A 19,727-nucleotide genomic window follows, 5' to 3' on the forward strand; every position below is an offset into this window, starting at 1 on the left:
CTGTGTGATGGAGGATACATTTTGTGTGTGGGGGGTAAATATTCTGTGTGATGGAGGAATCATTCTGTGTGTGTGTGGTAAATATTCTGTGGGATGGAGGATACATTCTGTGTGTGGGGGGTAAATATTCTGTGTGATGGAGGATACATTTTGTGTGTGGGGGGTAAATATTCTGTGTGATGGAGGAATCATTCTGTGTGTGTGTGGTAAATATTCTGTGGGATGGAGGATACATTCTGTGTGTGGGGGGTAAATATTCTGTGTGATGGAGGATATATTCTGTGTGTGTGTGGTAAATATTCTGTGGGATGGAGGATACATTCTGTGTGTGGGTGGTAGATATTCTGTGTGATGGAGGATACATTCTCTGTGTGTGGTTAATATTCTGTGTGATGGAGGATGCATTCTGTGTGTGGGTGGTAAACATTTTGTGTGATGGAGGATACATTGTGTGGGTGGTAAATATTCTTTGTGACGGAGGATACATTCTCTGTGTGTGTGGTTAATATTCTGTGTGATGGAGGATACATCCTGTGTGTGTGTGGTAAATATTCTGTGGGATGGAGGATACATTCTGTGTGTGGGTGGTAGATATTCTGTGTGATGGAGGATACATCCTGTGTGTGTGTGGTAAATATTCTGTGGGATGGAGGATACATTCTGTGTGTGGGTGGCTCATAGTCTACAGTGTAACACCTGTGTCAGCAATATCACAGCTGTTTCGTGGAACTCATAGTCTGCAGTGCAACACCTGTGTCAGCAATATCACAGCTGTTTCGTGGAACTCATAGTCTGCAGTGTAACAACTGTGTCAGCAATATCACAGCTGTTTCGTGGAACTCAAAGTCTGCAGTGTAACACCTGTGTCAGCAATATCACAGCTGTTTCGTGGAACTCATAGTCTGCAGTGTAACAACTGTGTCAGCAATATCACAGCTGTTTCATGGAACTCATAATCTACAGTGTAACACCTGTGTCAGCTAAACTCTCTGTTAGCAGTGTCATGCGTACAGTTGTCCCTCTGCATTTCCAGATCTCTATGTGTTATGGATGTTGTATTTTATAATACGAAATAATCTGTGTGATGGTAGTATATATGCTGTGTGTGGGTGGTAAATATTCTGTATGATGGAGGATACATTCTGGGTGTGTGTGGTAAATATTCTGTGTGATGGTGGTATACATCCTGTGTGTGGGTGGTAAATATTCTGTATGATGGAGGATACATTCTGGGTGTGGGTGGTAAACATTTTGTGTGATGGAGGATACATTCTGTGTGCGTGTGGTAAATATTCTGTGTGATGGAGAATACATTCTGTGTGTGTGTGGTAAATATTCTGTGTGATGGTAGTATACATCCTGTGTGTGGGTGGTAAATATTCTGTGCAATGGTAGTATACGTTCTGTGTGTGTGTGGTAAATATTTTTTCTAATGGTAGTAAATGTTCTGTTTGATGGTAGTAATGATTTGTATGTTGGTAGTAAATACTTTTGTAGTAAATGAATATGTTTTGTGTGATGATATGTAATATTCTGTTGTCATAAAGATCATATACAAATAAGCCATTGTATCCGATGGCTGTATTTATGACAATTGAAGGTCGATAAAGAGACGATATCATGTGTAAGATGTTATTTGTACACAAGTATATATAGAAAACCACATTCATTTTATCAATGTAATTTTGTCTAAATTTATATATTAACTATTAAATGCCGTTAACTTGAGGAGGTTTAAAAACATATTCCTCTATATCATCACTAATAACTGTCTCCCCAAAATTGTGAAAGTAGTTACTGCCCAACCAGTGCTCCTCCAAGGTTTATCAGAGTTATAATTATAACCCCAACCAGTGCTCCTCCAAGGTTTGTCAGAGTTATAATTATAACCCTACCAGTGCTCCTCCAAGGTTTATCAGAGTTATAATTATAACCCCAACCAGTGCTCCTCCAAGGTTTGTCAGAGTTACAATTATAACCCTACCAGTGCTCCTCCAAGGTTTGTCAGAGTTATAATAATAACCCCAACCAGTGCTCCTACTACATTGGTTAAGAGTCATAAGTATAACCCCTGCTACATTGGTTAAGAGTCAAAGTCAGTTTTAATAAAGAAAAAAAGAATTTAAACAGAAAATTTTTCATAATCACTTAGTAATGTAGCATGCCTATTTCCTGACAGACTTTTATGAAACTTCTCACAAGTTTACTTTGTACCCTCAGTAAGTTTAATTAACTTTATTTTATTTCTGTTTTATTTTACAGTATAATATATATAAAGCAATACACAATTGTTGAAATTGGATTTGGAAACAAGTTTTACAACTTATATAGATCAATCAATATGTTAAAGTCATTATCAGTCCAAGATCAAGGTCAGCATTACAATAAATAACAGATTACAGCTTGTGTCCACTCCATAAGTCAAGCAGAGGGTGGGTTATTGTTAGCCTTGATCAATGGCTTTAGTTGCCCAACCACTACCTCCTGCTTGAATTGTAAGAGTAATCTTCCGCAGATTTGTGAGAGTGAAATCTGCCTAAGCACTGTCCCCCAATCATTCCGCATATTTGTTAGAGTGAAATCTGCCTAAGCACTGTCCCCCAATCATTCCGCATATTTGTGAGAGTGAAATCTGCCAAACATTGCCCCCGAATCCTTCCATAGATTTGTGAGAGTGAAATCTGCCAAAACATTGTCCCTTGAATCTTTCCCAAGATTTATGAGAGTGAAACCTGCCCAAATACCGCCCCATTCTCCCACCCCCACCCCCACCCCCTACCAAATGGCTTTTGAAAATAATATATAGCTGCTAAACCAACACTTACCGATGATTAGCACTTCAGCACTAGTTACACTCCTAGGTTTGTCCTATCTAACCGTGAATATGACATTATATGAATTGTTTTCTCTGTCTCTAGGTCAAGTCACAAGGCAAGAAAGCATACACAGGTATAAAGAACAAAATGGCTGATTTAAAGAAGGTAAGTAAAGCATGTTGTTATATAAAGGTTGTATGTGATGGTACAGTGTTTGTGGTGTTGTTTCTCTGTTAGACCTCTAGACGGACTACTGCCCTACCCCTTGGCTGTTGGTTGTAGTCAGGGCTATATGGTGGTGTTCTCACATTGAGTTTTATTATGTTCATCAGTTACAGATTATTTTGTGACAATATTCCATCACATTCAAAGTCACAAGGGTAGATTGTGTGTATACTGACAAGTAGGTTCTATAGCGAGTGTTAGTATCTATAGCGAGTGCTAGTATCTATAGTGAGTGTTAGTATCTAAAGCGAGTGTTAGTATCTATAGCAAGTGTTAGTATCTATAGCGAGTGCTAGTATCTACAGGTATCTATAGCTAGTGTAGCGAGTGTTAGTATATATAGCGAGTGTTAGTATCTAAAGCGAGTGTTAGTATCTATAGCAAGTGTTAGTATCTATAGCGAGTGCTAGTATTTAAAGCGAGTGTTAGTATCTATAGCGAGTGTTAGTATCTATAGCGAGTGCTAGTATCTATAGTGAGTGTTAGTATCTAAAGCGAGTGTTAGTATCTATAGCGAGTGTTAGTATCTATAGCGAGTTCTAGTATCTATAGCGAGTGTTAGTATCTACAGCGAGTGCTAGTAGCTACAGCGAGTGTTAGTATCTAAAGCAAGTGTTAGTATCTATAGCGAGTGTTAGTATCTATAGCGAGTGCTAGTATCTATAGCTAGTGTTAGTATCTACAGCGAGTGTTAGTATCTATAGCGAGTGTTAGTATCTATAGCGAGTGTTAGTATCTAAAGCGAGTGTTAGTATCTATAGCCAGTGTTAGTATCTATAGCGAGTGTTAGTATCTATAGTGAGTGTTAGTATCTAAAGCAAGTGTTAGTATCTATCGTAAATGTTAGTATCTACAGCGAGTGTTAGTATCTATAGCGAGTGCTAGTATCTATAGCGAGTGTTAGTATCTATAGCGTGTGTTAGTATCTACAGTGAGTGCTAGTAGCTACAGCGAGTGTTAATATCTATAGCAAGTGTTAGTATCTATAGCGAGTGCTAGTATCTATAGCGATTGTTAGTATCTATAGCGAGTGTTAGTATCCATAGTAAATGTTAGTATCTATAGCGAGTGTTAGTATCTACAGCAAGTGCTTGTAGCTACAGCGAGTGCTAGTATCTATAGCGAGTGTTAGTATCTATAGTAAATGTTAGTATCTATAGCGAGTGCTAGTATCTATAGCGAGTGTTAGTATCTATTGCAAGTGTTAGTATCTATAGTAAATGTTAGTATCTATAGCGAGGGTTAGTATCTATAGCGAGTGTTAGTATCTATTTCGAGTGCTAGTATCTATAGCGAGTGTTAGTATCTATAGTAAATGTTAGTATCTATAGTAAATGTTAGTATCTATAGCGAGTGCTAGTATCTATAGCGAGTGCTAGTATCTATAGCGAGTGCTAGTATCTAAAGTAAATGTTTGTATCCATAGCGAGTGTTAGTATCTATAGCGAGTGTTAGTATCTATAGCGAGTGCTAGTATCTATAGCGAGTATTAGTACACATACTGTATATCAGGTTAGCAACAGGAGATGAAACGAAAATCTGCTCAAAATCAATTTTCGGTGTTAGTCATGTACTGTTAATGCATAGAAACACAGAAACTATCGGGAAGGTACCTAAGAACGCCTGACATGAAGAAGGGGAGACCACTGGCCATCATAATATTGGTTCTAGGAATACCTATGTTAACATTATCACTTTAGCGTGTGATAGTTTTTCCACATTTGATCAAGCAATTACCATTCTGTTTTCCTATATTTAATTATCTTTCAAATAAAGCAACAGTACTTAGATACTCATGGAACCAGATATACAGTATATGTGGTCCTTAGATTACTGTGGACAGCTGTAGACTTTTATTGATGATGTCATCAATTTCAGTGTATTTTTGTGGTGTACATATACAACAACAGGTTTAGTTTAATATTGATCTCAATTTCATGCACAAACATTTGTATTAAATTTAAGCTGTTGTAACATTTTAACCTCTAAATAAAAAAAAATCAATTATTGTACACCTAGCACAAAATGCCTGGTTACCTATGCTATGGCACATTGTCTGTCGACACCAAGTTTTTAAAAATATCTTTAAGAAATATAATCCTTGAAATCATGATATTTGGCATGTAGTTTTCAGGAGTGCAGGGGAAACAGTTTTGTTCTAATAAATGACATTGACCTATATTCAAGGTCACTGTGTTTATTCTTCAATTTGTTTATTCTAAAGAACCACGAGATCTAGACGTAGTCGTAACATTTCGCCTGTACTTTCAGTGGTGAAGGGTCATAAAAGTTGGTCAAAATAAATGAAAAAAATCCAATATGACCACACATAACTCTTGTTAAGCATTTCAGCATCAGATATATTTTGGAAACACAATTGAATAACAGTTGAGCAATACAGGCCCCTTGGGTCTGTCGTTATAGATATATCCTTGTTTCTGTTAAGTCTATGCTATGCTGTTTGAGCGTGTTATAAGATGTTTATGTTTGATAACCAGGAACCGTTACCACCGTACAGGACGTTACAGGAGGTGATTGTTCAGATTACTATCAATTAATCATTCTCTTAATACCTGTATCAATGGATATTTAACTGGTCGATGTCCTTGGTTTCTGTATATGTCTGTCGGGAGTCGAGGGTGACACTCTAGTGAAATACTTACACACTGTTATTAAAAGTAATTTGTAATTATTTCCTTACTGGACAAAGATATGAAATTCTATTTTCCTTTTCGAAAAGACATTATAGAAATATACCCAAGCTGTTTACAATGAACTGTTGAAGGTCTGTGTTCACTAGATGGTTTCCTGTGCTATATGTCAGCTATACGTATTGTGTACTCCAGTGAACACCCAGTGTCTTTATTACCTCTCCCTGCCTACCCGTTACGTAATTGGTTTTGGTGATGATTTGGAGCTGACCTGTGAGAAACATTCAACATCCAGATGTTATTATATGTTGATAGTCTGCCCAGCTGTATAATTAGAGTACTGATGGTATTATATACCACGACGACCTGTCAGTTATCTCCCCTTTACCTCAGTCGGTGTGGTACCATGTTTCTGCCACAAGTCAGCTCCAGTCCTATCATACTGTGGATGGTACTTACAGTCTTTGTGTGGGCTTTGAAGCAGAAATCAGTCAGTGTCACTTGATGGAATTTTCAATTAATACCTTCTTTCTATATTTTCGATTGATTTTGCAAGCATTTAGCTTTTAATTATGTACTTAATAGTTCAAGTGACAATTACAACAATGATGTCAGCTCTGACAAGGTCATTGTAACAGAAGTGTTTACCAGTTAACTAACCTTGCTTCAAACTTATTACGGTCAAACCTGTCTTACGGTCAAACCTGTCTTACGTGACCTTTGACGGCACACAGGAAAAACGTCCTAAAAAACATCCTAAAAATAATCCATAAACACTCAAACACATGTTACTTATCAGAATAAATTAGTTCGAAAGTTAAAAAATATGTAAATGCTATGATAAGTTCCTATATTAATTTGCATGTAGTTTGAAAGGAAACTTATAACTTTATGAAGTTTGTTACAATCAATTATTTTTTGCAACCTATACTCCTTAATGGTAGGTTTTAATTTTTAGATCACATCAAAAACATTGAATTTCAGAGTCTGCTGGTTTTAAGTGTAAACAATAGTTTAGTGTATGAATTGCACATCTTCTAATGAGGTTTATTTTCGGAGTCAGAAAAAGGCTGCTTAATTCAAACTCATACAGAGCAGGTAATTATTAAAAGCATTTTATAATTCTGAATTTCTATTAGTTGCATATTGATAGACTTTGATCCAATAATTTGATTAATTTAGTTAAAAAAGACACTCCTCAATCACATATACTAAAAAGAATTGATAGTAAATGTTTAAATGACAATTTAACAAACAATAAGACAAGTTTCACTGAGTTGTTTATTTTTGAGATAAACAGTCCACAGAACATGTATTTAATTTCAAGATGGGCAGTGGTTTTTACTGTGGCATATGACTTTCAGAAACTTTGGATAGTTTATGTTTTTTTGGAAGGGGGTTGGTTATAACAGGAGAAATCTATCTACTGAGTTTTGAGTTGACAATTATTAGACATGGTCAGTGTGTCTTACAAGCTGACCAAGTTTACTACATTTCTAGCCACATCATTGTTATACTACGCAGAAAACAGTCAAAAGAGTTGCTAAAGGGGACATATGTTACGTCAAGGGAACAGAAAAACACAGAAAAAAGGAAAACTTGTTAAGAGGTGGCATACGACAGGTGGTCGCTATATAGAGGTGGTCACTGAGACAGGTTTGACTAGTTTTACATAACTGACAAAAAATAGTATGCTTTAATGGTGTTAGTCGGCTGACATTGTAACACTACAAGTGTCAGCAGCAGACTTAATGGTTCTGTTCATCTCTATGATCCTACGTGATGTGTAACCACCAGTTATTTATCTAATGACCTTGAATAAAAATATGTTTAATTAACTTTACACTGTTGATAAGGTAGTTAACACCAAAATGACTGCTTCAAATTAATATACATAAACCCGGTATATTCACATACTTCAAGTTCTTCATATGAATATGAACCAACGGAACCTTCCCTAGAAGGCATTCCACAGGGGATTTTGAGATTAAGGTCAAAGTCATCGTAGAAGCTCAAATGTCAGAAAAAACTTTTCTTGTCAAAAAAATATTTCTTCACATTTGTAGACCCTTGTAGGTCAAAGTTGAAAATATCATTTTGAGTATGATTTTATATTTTGATCCATCTTGTTCGTTAAAACTTTATACACATATGTGCAGCATCACTAGGCATGTGCTGTTTCAAATTTTTCAAACCTCTTTCCAAGGATGAGATCCAAGTATAGGTCAAGATTAGTGGAGGTCAAAATTCAAACATGTGCTTCAAGATCAACATCACAATTTTATATGAATGGTCAATTTGCTTAATCATGAAGTATTTCTATTTTTAAAAAAACCACATAGATTTATCATTCAGTAACACTCAGTAATGGCTGACGAAGGATGATAAGGAATAACCAATGGTGGTATTTTAGTGACAAATTCATAACCTGCTAACCAGTGTAAATCTTGTATACCACGTATATATCTGTGTTAGGACTGATTTACTTGTGTATACCGGTACCGTATATACCCATAGCTTTGCTAGGACTCTTTTAAAGATAAGTTCTGTCAATAGATGTTAATATTTTCATGGTTCACAAAAAGCAGTTGAACTTTAACTGTTAAAGAAACTCAAAGTTGAAATCTGCTTTAAGAGTTAGAAATATTCCACTTGTGGATTTATCAGTTTTTTCGTCACTAATTTTTTGTACAGTTTATATATCAAGATTTGTGGCATATAAGGGGAAAAATTGCCCTATGAATAGAAACAAAATTAATCCTGGGAAAAAGAAGGTTGATCAATTTTTGCATATCTGAATGGCACCATTGTAACAATAACAGCAGTGACGAAGTGGATCTGGTTTGCTGCAAGATTTCACTGTGAAATGAAGACAAGAAGTATCAAAATTTTGCATTGAACATGTTGTCAGTTCACAAGCCTAATAAATGTGCACGCTTCATGGTAATTTGCTTGTTCCAGGAGGATGAACCTGCTAATATGAAGACTAAAAGCATGAAATCTCCGTCCACCCAAAAAATGACCTCGCGCGATCGCCCCTCCACTGTTATAGGCCAGCCACTGAAAACACTGCGTGTAAGTTATACGGAAAACAGGCGATCCATTATAATCATATTCTACTGTGGAAGCCACATCACATACAGTTCTCTCCCATTGCCGTTACCCCTATAACATTTATCAAAGGAATCACCCTGTCTGTCCGTCTTTATTGATGTCCAACTATAATAGCTTTGTTTTCAGCTACACTCACCAAACCTCTCAGTACAACTACCCTTGGGATGAGGAGGAACTGCTTTTAATTAAGGTCAAAATGGCCAAATCAAAATGTCAAAAAGAGGTCACGGTAACTCATTATGTGAAAACCATTTACAAACTCTGGAGTAGAATATGCTGTAGTACATTTAACTTCACGAAATTATTTATAATGAGATGAAAAGGTAAACCTTTGATTACAGGGTCAAAATGCCCAAGTCAAGGTCAGATTCCTGATTATAAGAAGGATATCTTTCTACCTATGACATCCAAATTTCACAGGATATCTTACAATGGGTCAGCTATAACTACGTCATACCGTTGGAGTTAGAAAGTCAGGGGTCAACTTCAGTTTCTCCTAGAACATTCATTCAGCTACTTCACAGGAATTACCGGACAGTTAGGGGATATAATTGAACCCCATTGAACAAATTTTGCTTATTTCACTGGAACATTCAAACTATATTTGCTGTTTTGCTTACTTAAATGATAAAAATTTATGTTCTAGTTCCATTTTTTTTTTCCAAAATTTTATTCAATTTTTTTCTCTTCATTGATATTTATATGATTTTCAGGTAATACATTTTTTACTCTAATATTGATTATTCCGTCAAGTTATGATATTGATGTGCTTGGTTGTAAAATAAGGCTTGGTTGTTGTATTAGCATGACTGGCATTTATTTTTTGCATGTGATATATTCTGTATGTACTGTTTATATAGCCTTGTTCATTCTTCTCATACCATAACTTTGTCATGTTGAGGTTAGCCTCTCTTTGAATTAGCTCTTCTGGTCCACAGTACCAAGTGGGTTATTTGCAAACAAAAACCTGTCAATTCAGATTTTGAGCAAGTTTTGTAGGAAGGATTTATTCATGGTCATGAATGTTTTGATTTGAAATAAAAAATCATCATCAATTTCTTCTGACGAATGGCCATTCAGAGTTTAAAACAACATAATAGAGATGATGTTTGTATTATGTGGTCCATTTTGAAATTCCTGATGGTTATGATGATCTCCTATTGGCTGGGATGTATTCACCTTCTTCGTGTAATGAAGAAATGTAAGGACAACATTTGTAAGTGACTCACCTAAAATAAGCCACCCCTAGTATGTACAAGATTTGTAAGTGATTCACCTAAAATAAGCCACCCCTAGTATTTAAAGATTTGTAAGTGATTCGCCTCAAATAAACCACCCCTAGTATGTAAAGATTTGTAAGTGATTCACCTAAAATAAACCACCCCTAGTATGTAAAGATTTGTAAGTGATTCACCTAAAATAAGCCACTCCTAGTATGTAAAGGTTTGTAAGTGATTCACCAAAAATAAGCCACCCCTAGTTTGTAAAGATTTGTAAGTGATTCGCCTCAAATAAACCACCCCTATTATGTAAAGGTTTGTAAGTGATTCACCTAAAATAAGCCACCCCTATTATGTAAAGGTTTGTAAGTGATTCCCCTAAAATAAGCCCCCCCTAGTATGTAAAGGTTTGTAAGTGATTCACCAAAAATAAGCCACCCCTAGTATGTAAAGATTTGTAAGTGATTCACCTAAAATAAGCCACTCCTAGTATGTAAAGATTTGTAAGTGATTCACCAAAAATAAGCCACCCCTAGTATGTAAAGATTTGACCCTATATTCTCTATACTGTATATTCATATTGTCTCACTACAACCTAAGGGACAAAAGGGGCTATGCTTAGGTTATGATGGGGCTGTACTCAATGTCAGAAGAAGCTTAGATCATAGTAAGAAGGGAATGTACTCTGGGTCAGACTGGGCTGTGATAGGGACAGGTGGGGCTGTGATAGGGACAGGTGGGGCTGTAATAGGGCAGGTGGGGCTGTGATAGGGACAGGCGGGGCTGTGATAGGGACAGACGGGGCTGTGGTAGAGACAGTCGAGGCTGTGATAGGGGCAGGTGGGGCTGTGATAGGGACAGTCGGGGGTGTGATAGGGACAGGTGGGGCTGTGATAGAGACAGTTGGGGCTGTGATAGGGACAGTCGGGACTGTGATAGGGACAGTCGAGGCTGTGGTAGGGACAGTCGGGGCTGTGATAGGGACAGTCGGGGATGTGATAGGGACAGGGGGGGCTGTGATAGGGACAATCAGGGCTGTGATAGGGACAGGTAGGGTTGTGATAGGGACAGGTGGGGCTGTGATAGAGACAGTTGGGGCTGTGATAGGGACAGTCGGGACTGTGATAGGGACAGTCGAGGCTGTGGTAGGGACAGTCGGGGCTGTGATAGGGAAAGTCGGGGGTGTGATAGGGACAGGGGGGGCTGTGATAGGGACAATCAGGGCTGTGATAGGGACAGGTAGGGTTGTGATAGGGACAGATGGGGCTGTTACAGGGATAGTCGGGGCTGTGATAGGGACAGGTGGGGCTTTGATAGGGACAGGAGGGGCTGTGATAGGGACAGACGGGGCTGTGGTAGGGACAGTCGGGGCTGTGATAGGGAAAGTCGGGGGTGTGATAGGGACAGGGGGGGCTGTGATAGGGACAATCAGGGCTGTGATAGGGACAGGTAGGGTTGTGATAGGGACAGGTGGGGCTGTGATAGGGACGGTTGGGCTGTGATAGGGACAGTCGGGGCTGTGCTAGGGACAGGTGGGGCTGTGATAGGGGCAGTCGAGGCTCTGGTAGAGACAGTCGAGGCTGTGATAGGGGCAGGTGGGGCTGTGATATGGACAGGTGGGGCTGTGATAGGGACAGTCAGGGCTGTGCTAGGGACAGGTGGGGCTGTGATATGGACAGGTGGGGCTGTGATAGGGACAGTCGGGGGTGTGATAGGGACAGGTGGGGCTGTGATAGAGACAGTTGGGGCTGTGATAGGGACAGGCGGGGCTGTGATATGGATAGTTGGGGCTGTGATAGGGACAGGTGGGGCTGTAATAGGGCCAGTTGGGCTGTGATAGGGACAGTCGGGGCTGTGGTAGGGACAGTCGGGGCTGTGATAGGGAAAGTCGGGGGTGTGATAGGGACAGGGGGGGCTGTGATAGGGACAGTCGGGGCTGTGCTAGGGACAGGTGGGGCTGTGATATGGACAGGTGGGGCTGTGATAGGGACAGTCAGGGCTGTGCTAGGGACAGGTGGGGCTGTGATATGGACAGGTGGGGCTGTGATAGGGACAGTCAGGGCTGTGCTAGGGACAGGTGGGGCTGTGATATGGACAGGTGGGGCTGTGATAGGGACAGTCAGGGCTGTGATAGGGACAGGTGGGGCTGTGGTAGGGACAGTTGGGGCTGTGATAGGGACAGATGGGGCTGTGATAGGGACAGTCGGGGCTGGGATAGGGACAGTCGGGGCTGTGATAGGGACAGGTGGGGCTGTGGTAGGGACAGTTGGGGCTGTGATAGGGACAGATGGGGCTGTTACAGGGATAGTCGGGGCTGTGATAGGGACAGGTGGGGCTGTGATAGGGACAGTCTGGGCTGTGATAGGGATTGTCAGGGCTGTGTTCTTGGTCAGATTGGGCCATGCTAAGGGTAAGCAGAGTTTTTGCTGCAGGGAATGTGATAGGGACAGTTGGGGCATGCCCAAAGATAGATGTTTGATGTGCATAAAAACATTTGAATAATGAAACTATCTTCAAGAAAATGTTTAGTTCGTTATTTGTCAAGTTAGCTACATGGGGACTGTCTATTAGGAACCCTATCGCAACCTCTGTTTCTATAAACAGTAATCAGGTACAAATAAATGTGTATATGAATATGAGTTTTACTGGGGTGAGACACCTGTGTTATTTGATATTTATTGACCTTATATTCTAGCCTCCCAGACCCTCGATGCTGTCCTCGCCGACAGGAGACAAGCTGATTGTTGCATCCTCATCACAGGACAGGTAACCTTACAATACCTGATCACTCATCTATAATTTCTACAGGGCAGTCATTATGTCAATCTTTTCTCAATAAGATATGTTGCCTTCAATAGTGTATTCACGAGGACATAATCTGCCAGATATTGTCTGGGAAATGTATTGTTGCTATTAAAATATTTGTATTCAATAGTATCATATTAAGCTTGGATGTTTCATTTTGTTTGTAGGATATCAAGATATAAGATGATCACAGTAGAAGAAAAGGTTTATGATGACTCTGATGTAGAGTTATCATACAACAGGGTTAGTGTGAATCTTTTGAGTGACCCAGATATACAGCAGGCACTGAACAGAGCTGCCAGTGCAGAAAACATCGTCCGTATGTCAGGCAAAACACATCAACTGGTAAGGAGAGTTTTCCTTACCCGGTGTGGTCATGCATGACTGTGTGTGGGAAAGTGCAGCACTGGATTTGCCTTTCACACCTGCTTCAACTGTTCGTTACCCCCCACCCCCCACCCTGTTCAACTCCAACCATACCCACTTGTGTCTGATAACTAATACCCCTTTCTCAACTAACAGTACCCCTCTCACAATTAAACATACCCCTCTCCCAACTAGCAATAACCCTTTCCCTACTAACAATACCCCTCTCCCCACTTACTATAACCCTTTTTCCATTAAACATACCTATCTCCTCACTGACCATACCCCTCTCCCCATTAAACATACCCCTTTCTCAACTAACAATACCCCTCTCCCCATTAAACATACCTCTTTATCAACTAACAATACCCCTTTTTCCATTAAACATACCTATCTCCTCACTGACCATACTCCTCTCCCCATTAAACATACACCTTTTACAACTAAAAATACCCCTCTTACCCCTTTCCCAACTAACAATAACCCTCTCCCCATTAAATACACCTCTTTCCCAACTAACAATACCCTTCTCCCCATTAAACACACCTCTTTCCCAACTAATAATACCCCTCTCCCCACTAGCATACTCCTATCCCCACAAATCTACCTCCCTGTCTTGTTTTCATTCCTTTCCTGTCCATTCTATGTCTTACCTCATTTTCTTGCTTTTTGTCACCTATGAAGCAAAGATGATTGGCAGCATTATCAGTGTCTCCATTGGCTGTAAAAGGATTTCCATGAATCTTTCTACACATACCTCTGGTATCATTTACCGGGTCCAAATATCAACAGAGGCTATTTTAGATTATTGTGAAAGCCCACTTTGATTCTCAGTGATAACCCTTTGAGGAATATGTCTTACATAGAACTTTCTATTATTCCAATAGCAAACTCAAGTTTGATTCCGACTCAAATCTGTAACCTTGTCTAGCCTTCTTTTGTTTTACCTCTCTTGCCTGGCCTTCTTTTGTTTTACCTCCCTTACTCTTTGTCTTATCTCCCTTGTATATACATTCTTTGTCCTACTTCCTTTACCTGTCCATCATTTGTCTTACTTTCCCTGCCTGCCCCTCCTTTGTCCTACCTCCCTTGCCTGTCCATCTTTTGTCCTACCTTCCTTGCCTGCCCCTCCTTTGTCCTACCTCCCTTGCCTGCCCCTCCTTTGTCCTACCTCCCTTGCCTGCCCCTCCTTTGTCCTACCTCCCTTGCCTGTCCATCCTTTGTCCTGCCTCCCTTAACTGCCCCTCCTTTGTCCTACCTCCCTTGCCTGCCCCTCCTTTGTCCTACCTCCCTTGCCTGCCCCTCCTTTGTCCTACCTTCCTTGCCTGTCCATCCTTTGTCCTACCTTCCTTGCCTGTCCATCCTTTGTCCTACCATCCTTACCAGTCCATCCTATGTCCTACCTCCCTTGCCTGTCCATCCTTTGTCCTACCTCCCTTACATGTCAATTCTTTGTCCTATCGCCATTGCCTGTCCATCCTTTGTCCTACCATCCTTACCAGTCCATCCTATGTCCTACCTCCATTGCCTGTCCATCCTTTGTCCTACCTCCCTTACCTGTCAATTCTTTGTCCTACCTCCATTGCCTGTCCATCCTTTGTCCTACCATCCTTACCAGTCCATCCTATGTCCTACCTCCATTGCCTGTCCATCCTTTGTCCTACTACCCTTACCTGTGCATCCTGTGTCCTTCTCCCCTTATCTGTCCATCCTGTGTCCTACTACATGTGTTTCACATGTTTATCCTATGTACTACCTTCCTTGCCTGTCCATCATTTGTTCTACCTCCCTTGCCTGTCCATCATTTGTTGAAATTCCCTTACCTGACCCTCCTTTTTTCTGCCTCCCATTTTGTTCATCCCTTGCCTGCTCCTTTGCCCTACCTCCCTTGCCCTACCTCCCTTCTCCCTTGCCCTACCTCCCTTGCCTGCTCCTTTGCCCTACCTCCCTTGCCCTACCTCCCTTGCCTGCTCCTTTGCCCTACCTCCCTTGCCCTACCTCCCTTGCCTGATCCTTTGCCCTACCTCCCTTGCCTGCTCCTTTGCCCTACCTCCCTTGCCTGCTTCTTTGCCCTACCATCCCTTGCCTGCTCCTTTGCCCTACCTCTCTTGCCCTACCTTCCTTGCCTGCTCCTTTGCCCTACCTCCATTGCCTGCTCCTTTGCCCTACCTCCATTGCCTGCTTCTTTGCCCTACCTCCCTTGCTTGCTCCTTTGCCCTACCTCCCTTGCTTGCTTCTTTGCCCTACCATCCCTTGCCTGCTCCTTAGCCCTACCTCCCTTGCCCTACCTCCCTTCTCCCTTGCCCTACCTCCCTTGCCTCCTCCTTTGCCCTACCTCCCTTGCCTGCTTCTTTGCCCTCCCATCCCTTGCCTGCTCCTTTGCCCTACCTCTCTTGCCCTACCTTCCTTGCCTGCTCCCTTGCCCTACCTCCCTTGCCTGATCCTTTGCCCTACCTCCCTTGCCTGCACCTTTGCCTTACCTCCCTTGCCCTACCTCCCTTGCCTCCTCCTTTGCCCTACCTCCCTTGCCTGCACCTTTGCCTTACCTCCCTTGCCCTACCTCCCTTGCTTGCTCCTTTGCCCTACCTCCCTTGCCTGCTTCTTTGCCCTCCCATCCCTTGCCTGCTCCTTTGCCCTACCCCCCTTGCCTGCTTCTTTGCCCTACCTCCCTTGCCTGCTACTTTGCCCTACCTCCCTTGCCTGCTTCTTTGCCCTCCCATCCCTTGCCTGCTCCTTTGCCCTACCCCCCTTGCCTGCTTCTTTGCCCTACCTCCCTTGCCTGCTCCTTTGCCCTACCTCCCTTGCTTGCTTCTCATTATTCCTAGCTTGTGTCATACAAGGATGTATAGCTTACTTGCACAAAAAGTAAGAGAACAAATGGACATTTTAGGGTATGACCATTACATGCATACTCATATTTATTTTATTCATCTTTATTAACTGAGGTGCTGACCCTGATTGTAAAGAAAAATGCTGCAAAAAAGTGAACTAGTTTTGCTGATGACGGAGGCTAAATATCTTTGTATGACACTTCCCTTACATACCTTTCCTCTGCTTAACCTCTCTAACCTACCCCTCATCTGTTTAAGGTTGCTAACTTAGGTACCTTCCTGGCATGCCTCTTTTCTACACTATGTCCATGCCAGTTTGCTGCTGTGGTTTTTCTTCGTGCTTACTTGGGTTTGTATGCCATAGTAGAATGTTCGGACACAGTGCATGTGCTTGTTACATTGGTGATATATTGTTTAGTCTCCGACATCAGTAAGATTAGTCTGGCATTGATAATATTACCTTGTGATTGGTTTTACTGCCAAATATACATACGACAGTGTTGTGATATGTATGAGAGTGTATTGCTATATTCTTGTCTCACACTTTCGTCAGGATGGGATATAAATTTAGGTGGTAAGGATGGAATGTTAATTTAGGTGGTAAGGATGGAATGTTAATTTGGGGGGTAAGGATGGATGGTTAATTTAAGTATCTGGTTACAATTTGGGTGAAAGTACATTCCAACTCCTTCATACTGACAGCATATTTGGTAAGGGACTAAACACTTGTGAGACCTGACAAGATTGATGGCCTTACCTGTGGGAAGGGTTGACTTTGTGAGACCTACAAAGGTTGATGGTCCTTACCTGTGGGAAGGGCTGACTTTGTGAGACCTACCAGATGGTCCCTACCTGTGGGAAGGATTGACATTGTGTGACCTGACAAGAATGATGGTCCTTACCTGTGGGAAGGGTTGACTTTGTGAGTCCTGACAAGGTTGATGGTCCTTACCTGTGTTAAGGGTTGTCTTTGGGAAACCTGACAAGGTTGATAGACCTTATCTGGGGGAAGGGTTGACGTTGTGAGATCTACCAAGGTTGATGGTCCTTACCTGTGTTAAGGGTTGTCTTTGTGAAACCTGACAAGGTTGATAGTCCTTATCTGTGGGAAGGGTTGACGTTGTGAGATCTACCAAGGTTGATGGTCCTTACCTGTGGGACGGTTCATTTTGTGAGACTGTTGTGAGAGTTCCTATGACACTGGAAAGTGGTTGATTTTAGATAAAGTCACTGTTTATGTTAAAAACAAACATAATATATAGGACAGATGTGCTGTTGATAGTTCTTATGGAGGAGTTCATGTCCTAGTTTCCCATGTGCTTTACCATGCACCGCTGTACATGGTCACTATTGTGTGTAGTTATATTGCTTTACTTTATACTCATATTTGCTGCTCATGATGATGAATTTTCTGTATGTTTATTTAACATATTTGTGGAACGAGCGACGCAGCCTTACCCGACAATGACAACACAATGGTATACTCTATACAGTATATACATATTTATTTACACTATTTATAGAGATAATGTACAACACACATTAATATAATACATACTCACTCACACTCACAACACACAAATAAATACAGTCTAAAGGAAATGTTCTGTCAAATCCAGATCCTCTTCTGTAAACTATCCTAAACTCCTCTGGAACTAGAACAAAGTCTACCTCACACAGCCATGAGTTAGGGTTGCCTATCCCACTGGACAGCGTCAAAACATGCAAGTGTTTACACACATCCTCCATCTAGAAGGGTGGCACAATCTACTGGCACTGTAGACAAATTGGGTGGTCTTACACAATAGACCATCGACTTCAGTGTAAGTCCTCCTCTATGCAAAGAAACCGAAATCCTCTATGACAATAAACCGCTGGCTATCTTAGGATATGTCGTACCGCCGCTGTATCACACCCAAATGACCCTGTCATGGTCAGATCTGTCTCGAGTGTCAGCTGGTCTGTTCAACAGATGATCCTCCAGATAATCCCAGGGTAGAAAGCTGGCAAAAGATGGAAAATATGACAGAAGATGACTAAAATCCATATAAATTCACGTAATTTGAATGTCACTTCACATATTTTAACTATACATTTATTTCACGCATGCGCTTCCATACTTTTATAATTCTCACAAACCGACATTTCGAATACCTAAAAGGATATTGATATTTAGCACCTAACATGTCACCTATGGGCCTCCGTACCTACAGATAATGCATACGCACAAATGATGTAATGTACAATAACATCTAGGTTTCTGATAATTTACACACAAGTAACACACAATTGTCTTCTTCATACAACCAATATATACTACTACATATTACAATTATAACACGTGTAAAATGGTTTATAGACGAAATGCACACGTAAACAACTCAGTCACGCATGAGTGGACCGCACCACCTCAGAATGCTTGACCGGTCTCCATCAGGTAAATTACACAATCCAAGCGGACCAAATACATGGTACATCAACAAACATGGGTTAAACACTTACCACAGTCAGCTGTCTGTGCTTTCCTCATGGAGCGGCCTATGAAAGTACATAATATTGTCCGTTCTCCATGTGAACATGCAATACCGCCATGTTTCAAAGTTTCTTTCCCCAGTACCTAACACACGTACACAAACATTACATACAAAACATACCAAAATACCTACCAACCGTATACATACATATGCAAGCGTGACAAGCACATTGTTTTGCTACAAATCATAGTTGTGTTATTTGAGCACATTGTTTTGCTACAAATCATACTTTTGTTATTTGAGCACATTGTTTTGCTACAAATCATACTTGTGTTATTTGAGCACATATACAAGTATCTGTATTAATGTGTTGTAGATTGACCGACATACAAGTATCTGTATTAATGTGTAGTACATTGACCGTCATACAAGTATCTGTACTAATGTGTAGTACATTGACTGTCATACAAGTATCTGTACTAATGTGTAGTACATTGACCGACATACAAGAATCTGTACTAATGTTTAGAACATTGACAAAAAGACAAGTATCTGTACTAAGGTGTAGTACATTGACTGTCATACAAGTATCTGTTCTAATGTGTTGTACATTGACCGACATACAAGTATCTGTACTAATGTGTAGTACATTGACCGACATACAAGTATCTGTATTAATGTGTTGTAGATTGACTAACAGACAAGTACCTGTACTAATGTGTAGTACATTGACCGTTATACAAGTATCTGTACTAATGTGTTGTAGATTGACCAACACACAAGTATCTGTATTAATGTGTAGTACATTGCCCGTTATACAAGTATCTGTACTAATATGTAGTACATTGACCGACACACAAGTATCTGTATTAATGTGTAGTACATTGCCCGTTATACAAGTATCTGTACTAATATGTAGTACATTGACCGACAAACAAGTATCTGTATTAATGTGTAGTACATTGACCGGCATACAAGTATCTGTACTAATGTGTTGTAGATTGACGGACACACAAGTATCTGTATTAATGTGTAGTACATTGACCGTTATACAAGTATCTGTACTAATATGTAGTACATTGACCGACACACAAGTATCTGTATTAATGTGTAGTACATTGACCGTTATACAAGTATCTGTACTAATGTGTTGTAGATTGACCGACACACAAGTATCTGTATTAATGTGTAGTACATTGACCGTTATACAAGTATCTGTACTAAT

General features: G+C 40.6%; 1 protein-coding gene across 7 annotated transcripts in view; it reads left to right on the forward strand.

Moving 5' to 3' along the window:
* LOC110449078 (DENN domain-containing protein 1B-like) overlaps positions 1-19,727 on the forward strand; it is a 52,599-nt gene that overhangs the window by 28,328 nt on the left and 4,544 nt on the right. For 3 of the 7 annotated variants that reach the window (XM_021495672.1, XM_021495674.1, XM_021495673.1), the window contains 4 exons: positions 2,919-2,981; positions 8,654-8,767; positions 12,722-12,792; positions 12,999-13,176. In XM_021495672.1, coding sequence (XP_021351347.1) covers positions 2,919-2,981; positions 8,654-8,767; positions 12,722-12,792; positions 12,999-13,176 — 426 coding nt within the window. Of the gene's footprint in view, positions 1-2,918; positions 2,982-5,539; positions 5,573-8,653; positions 8,768-12,721; positions 12,793-12,998; positions 13,177-19,727 lie in introns of all 7 variants that reach the window. The other 4 variants (XM_021495677.1, XM_021495678.1, XM_021495675.1 and 1 more) reach the window with 3 other exon arrangements.

The sequence above is a fragment of the Mizuhopecten yessoensis genome, unplaced genomic scaffold (genome assembly GCF_002113885.1).
Source record: "Mizuhopecten yessoensis strain PY_sf001 unplaced genomic scaffold, ASM211388v2 scaffold4481, whole genome shotgun sequence".
NCBI classification, from domain to species: domain Eukaryota; kingdom Metazoa; phylum Mollusca; class Bivalvia; order Pectinida; family Pectinidae; genus Mizuhopecten; species Mizuhopecten yessoensis.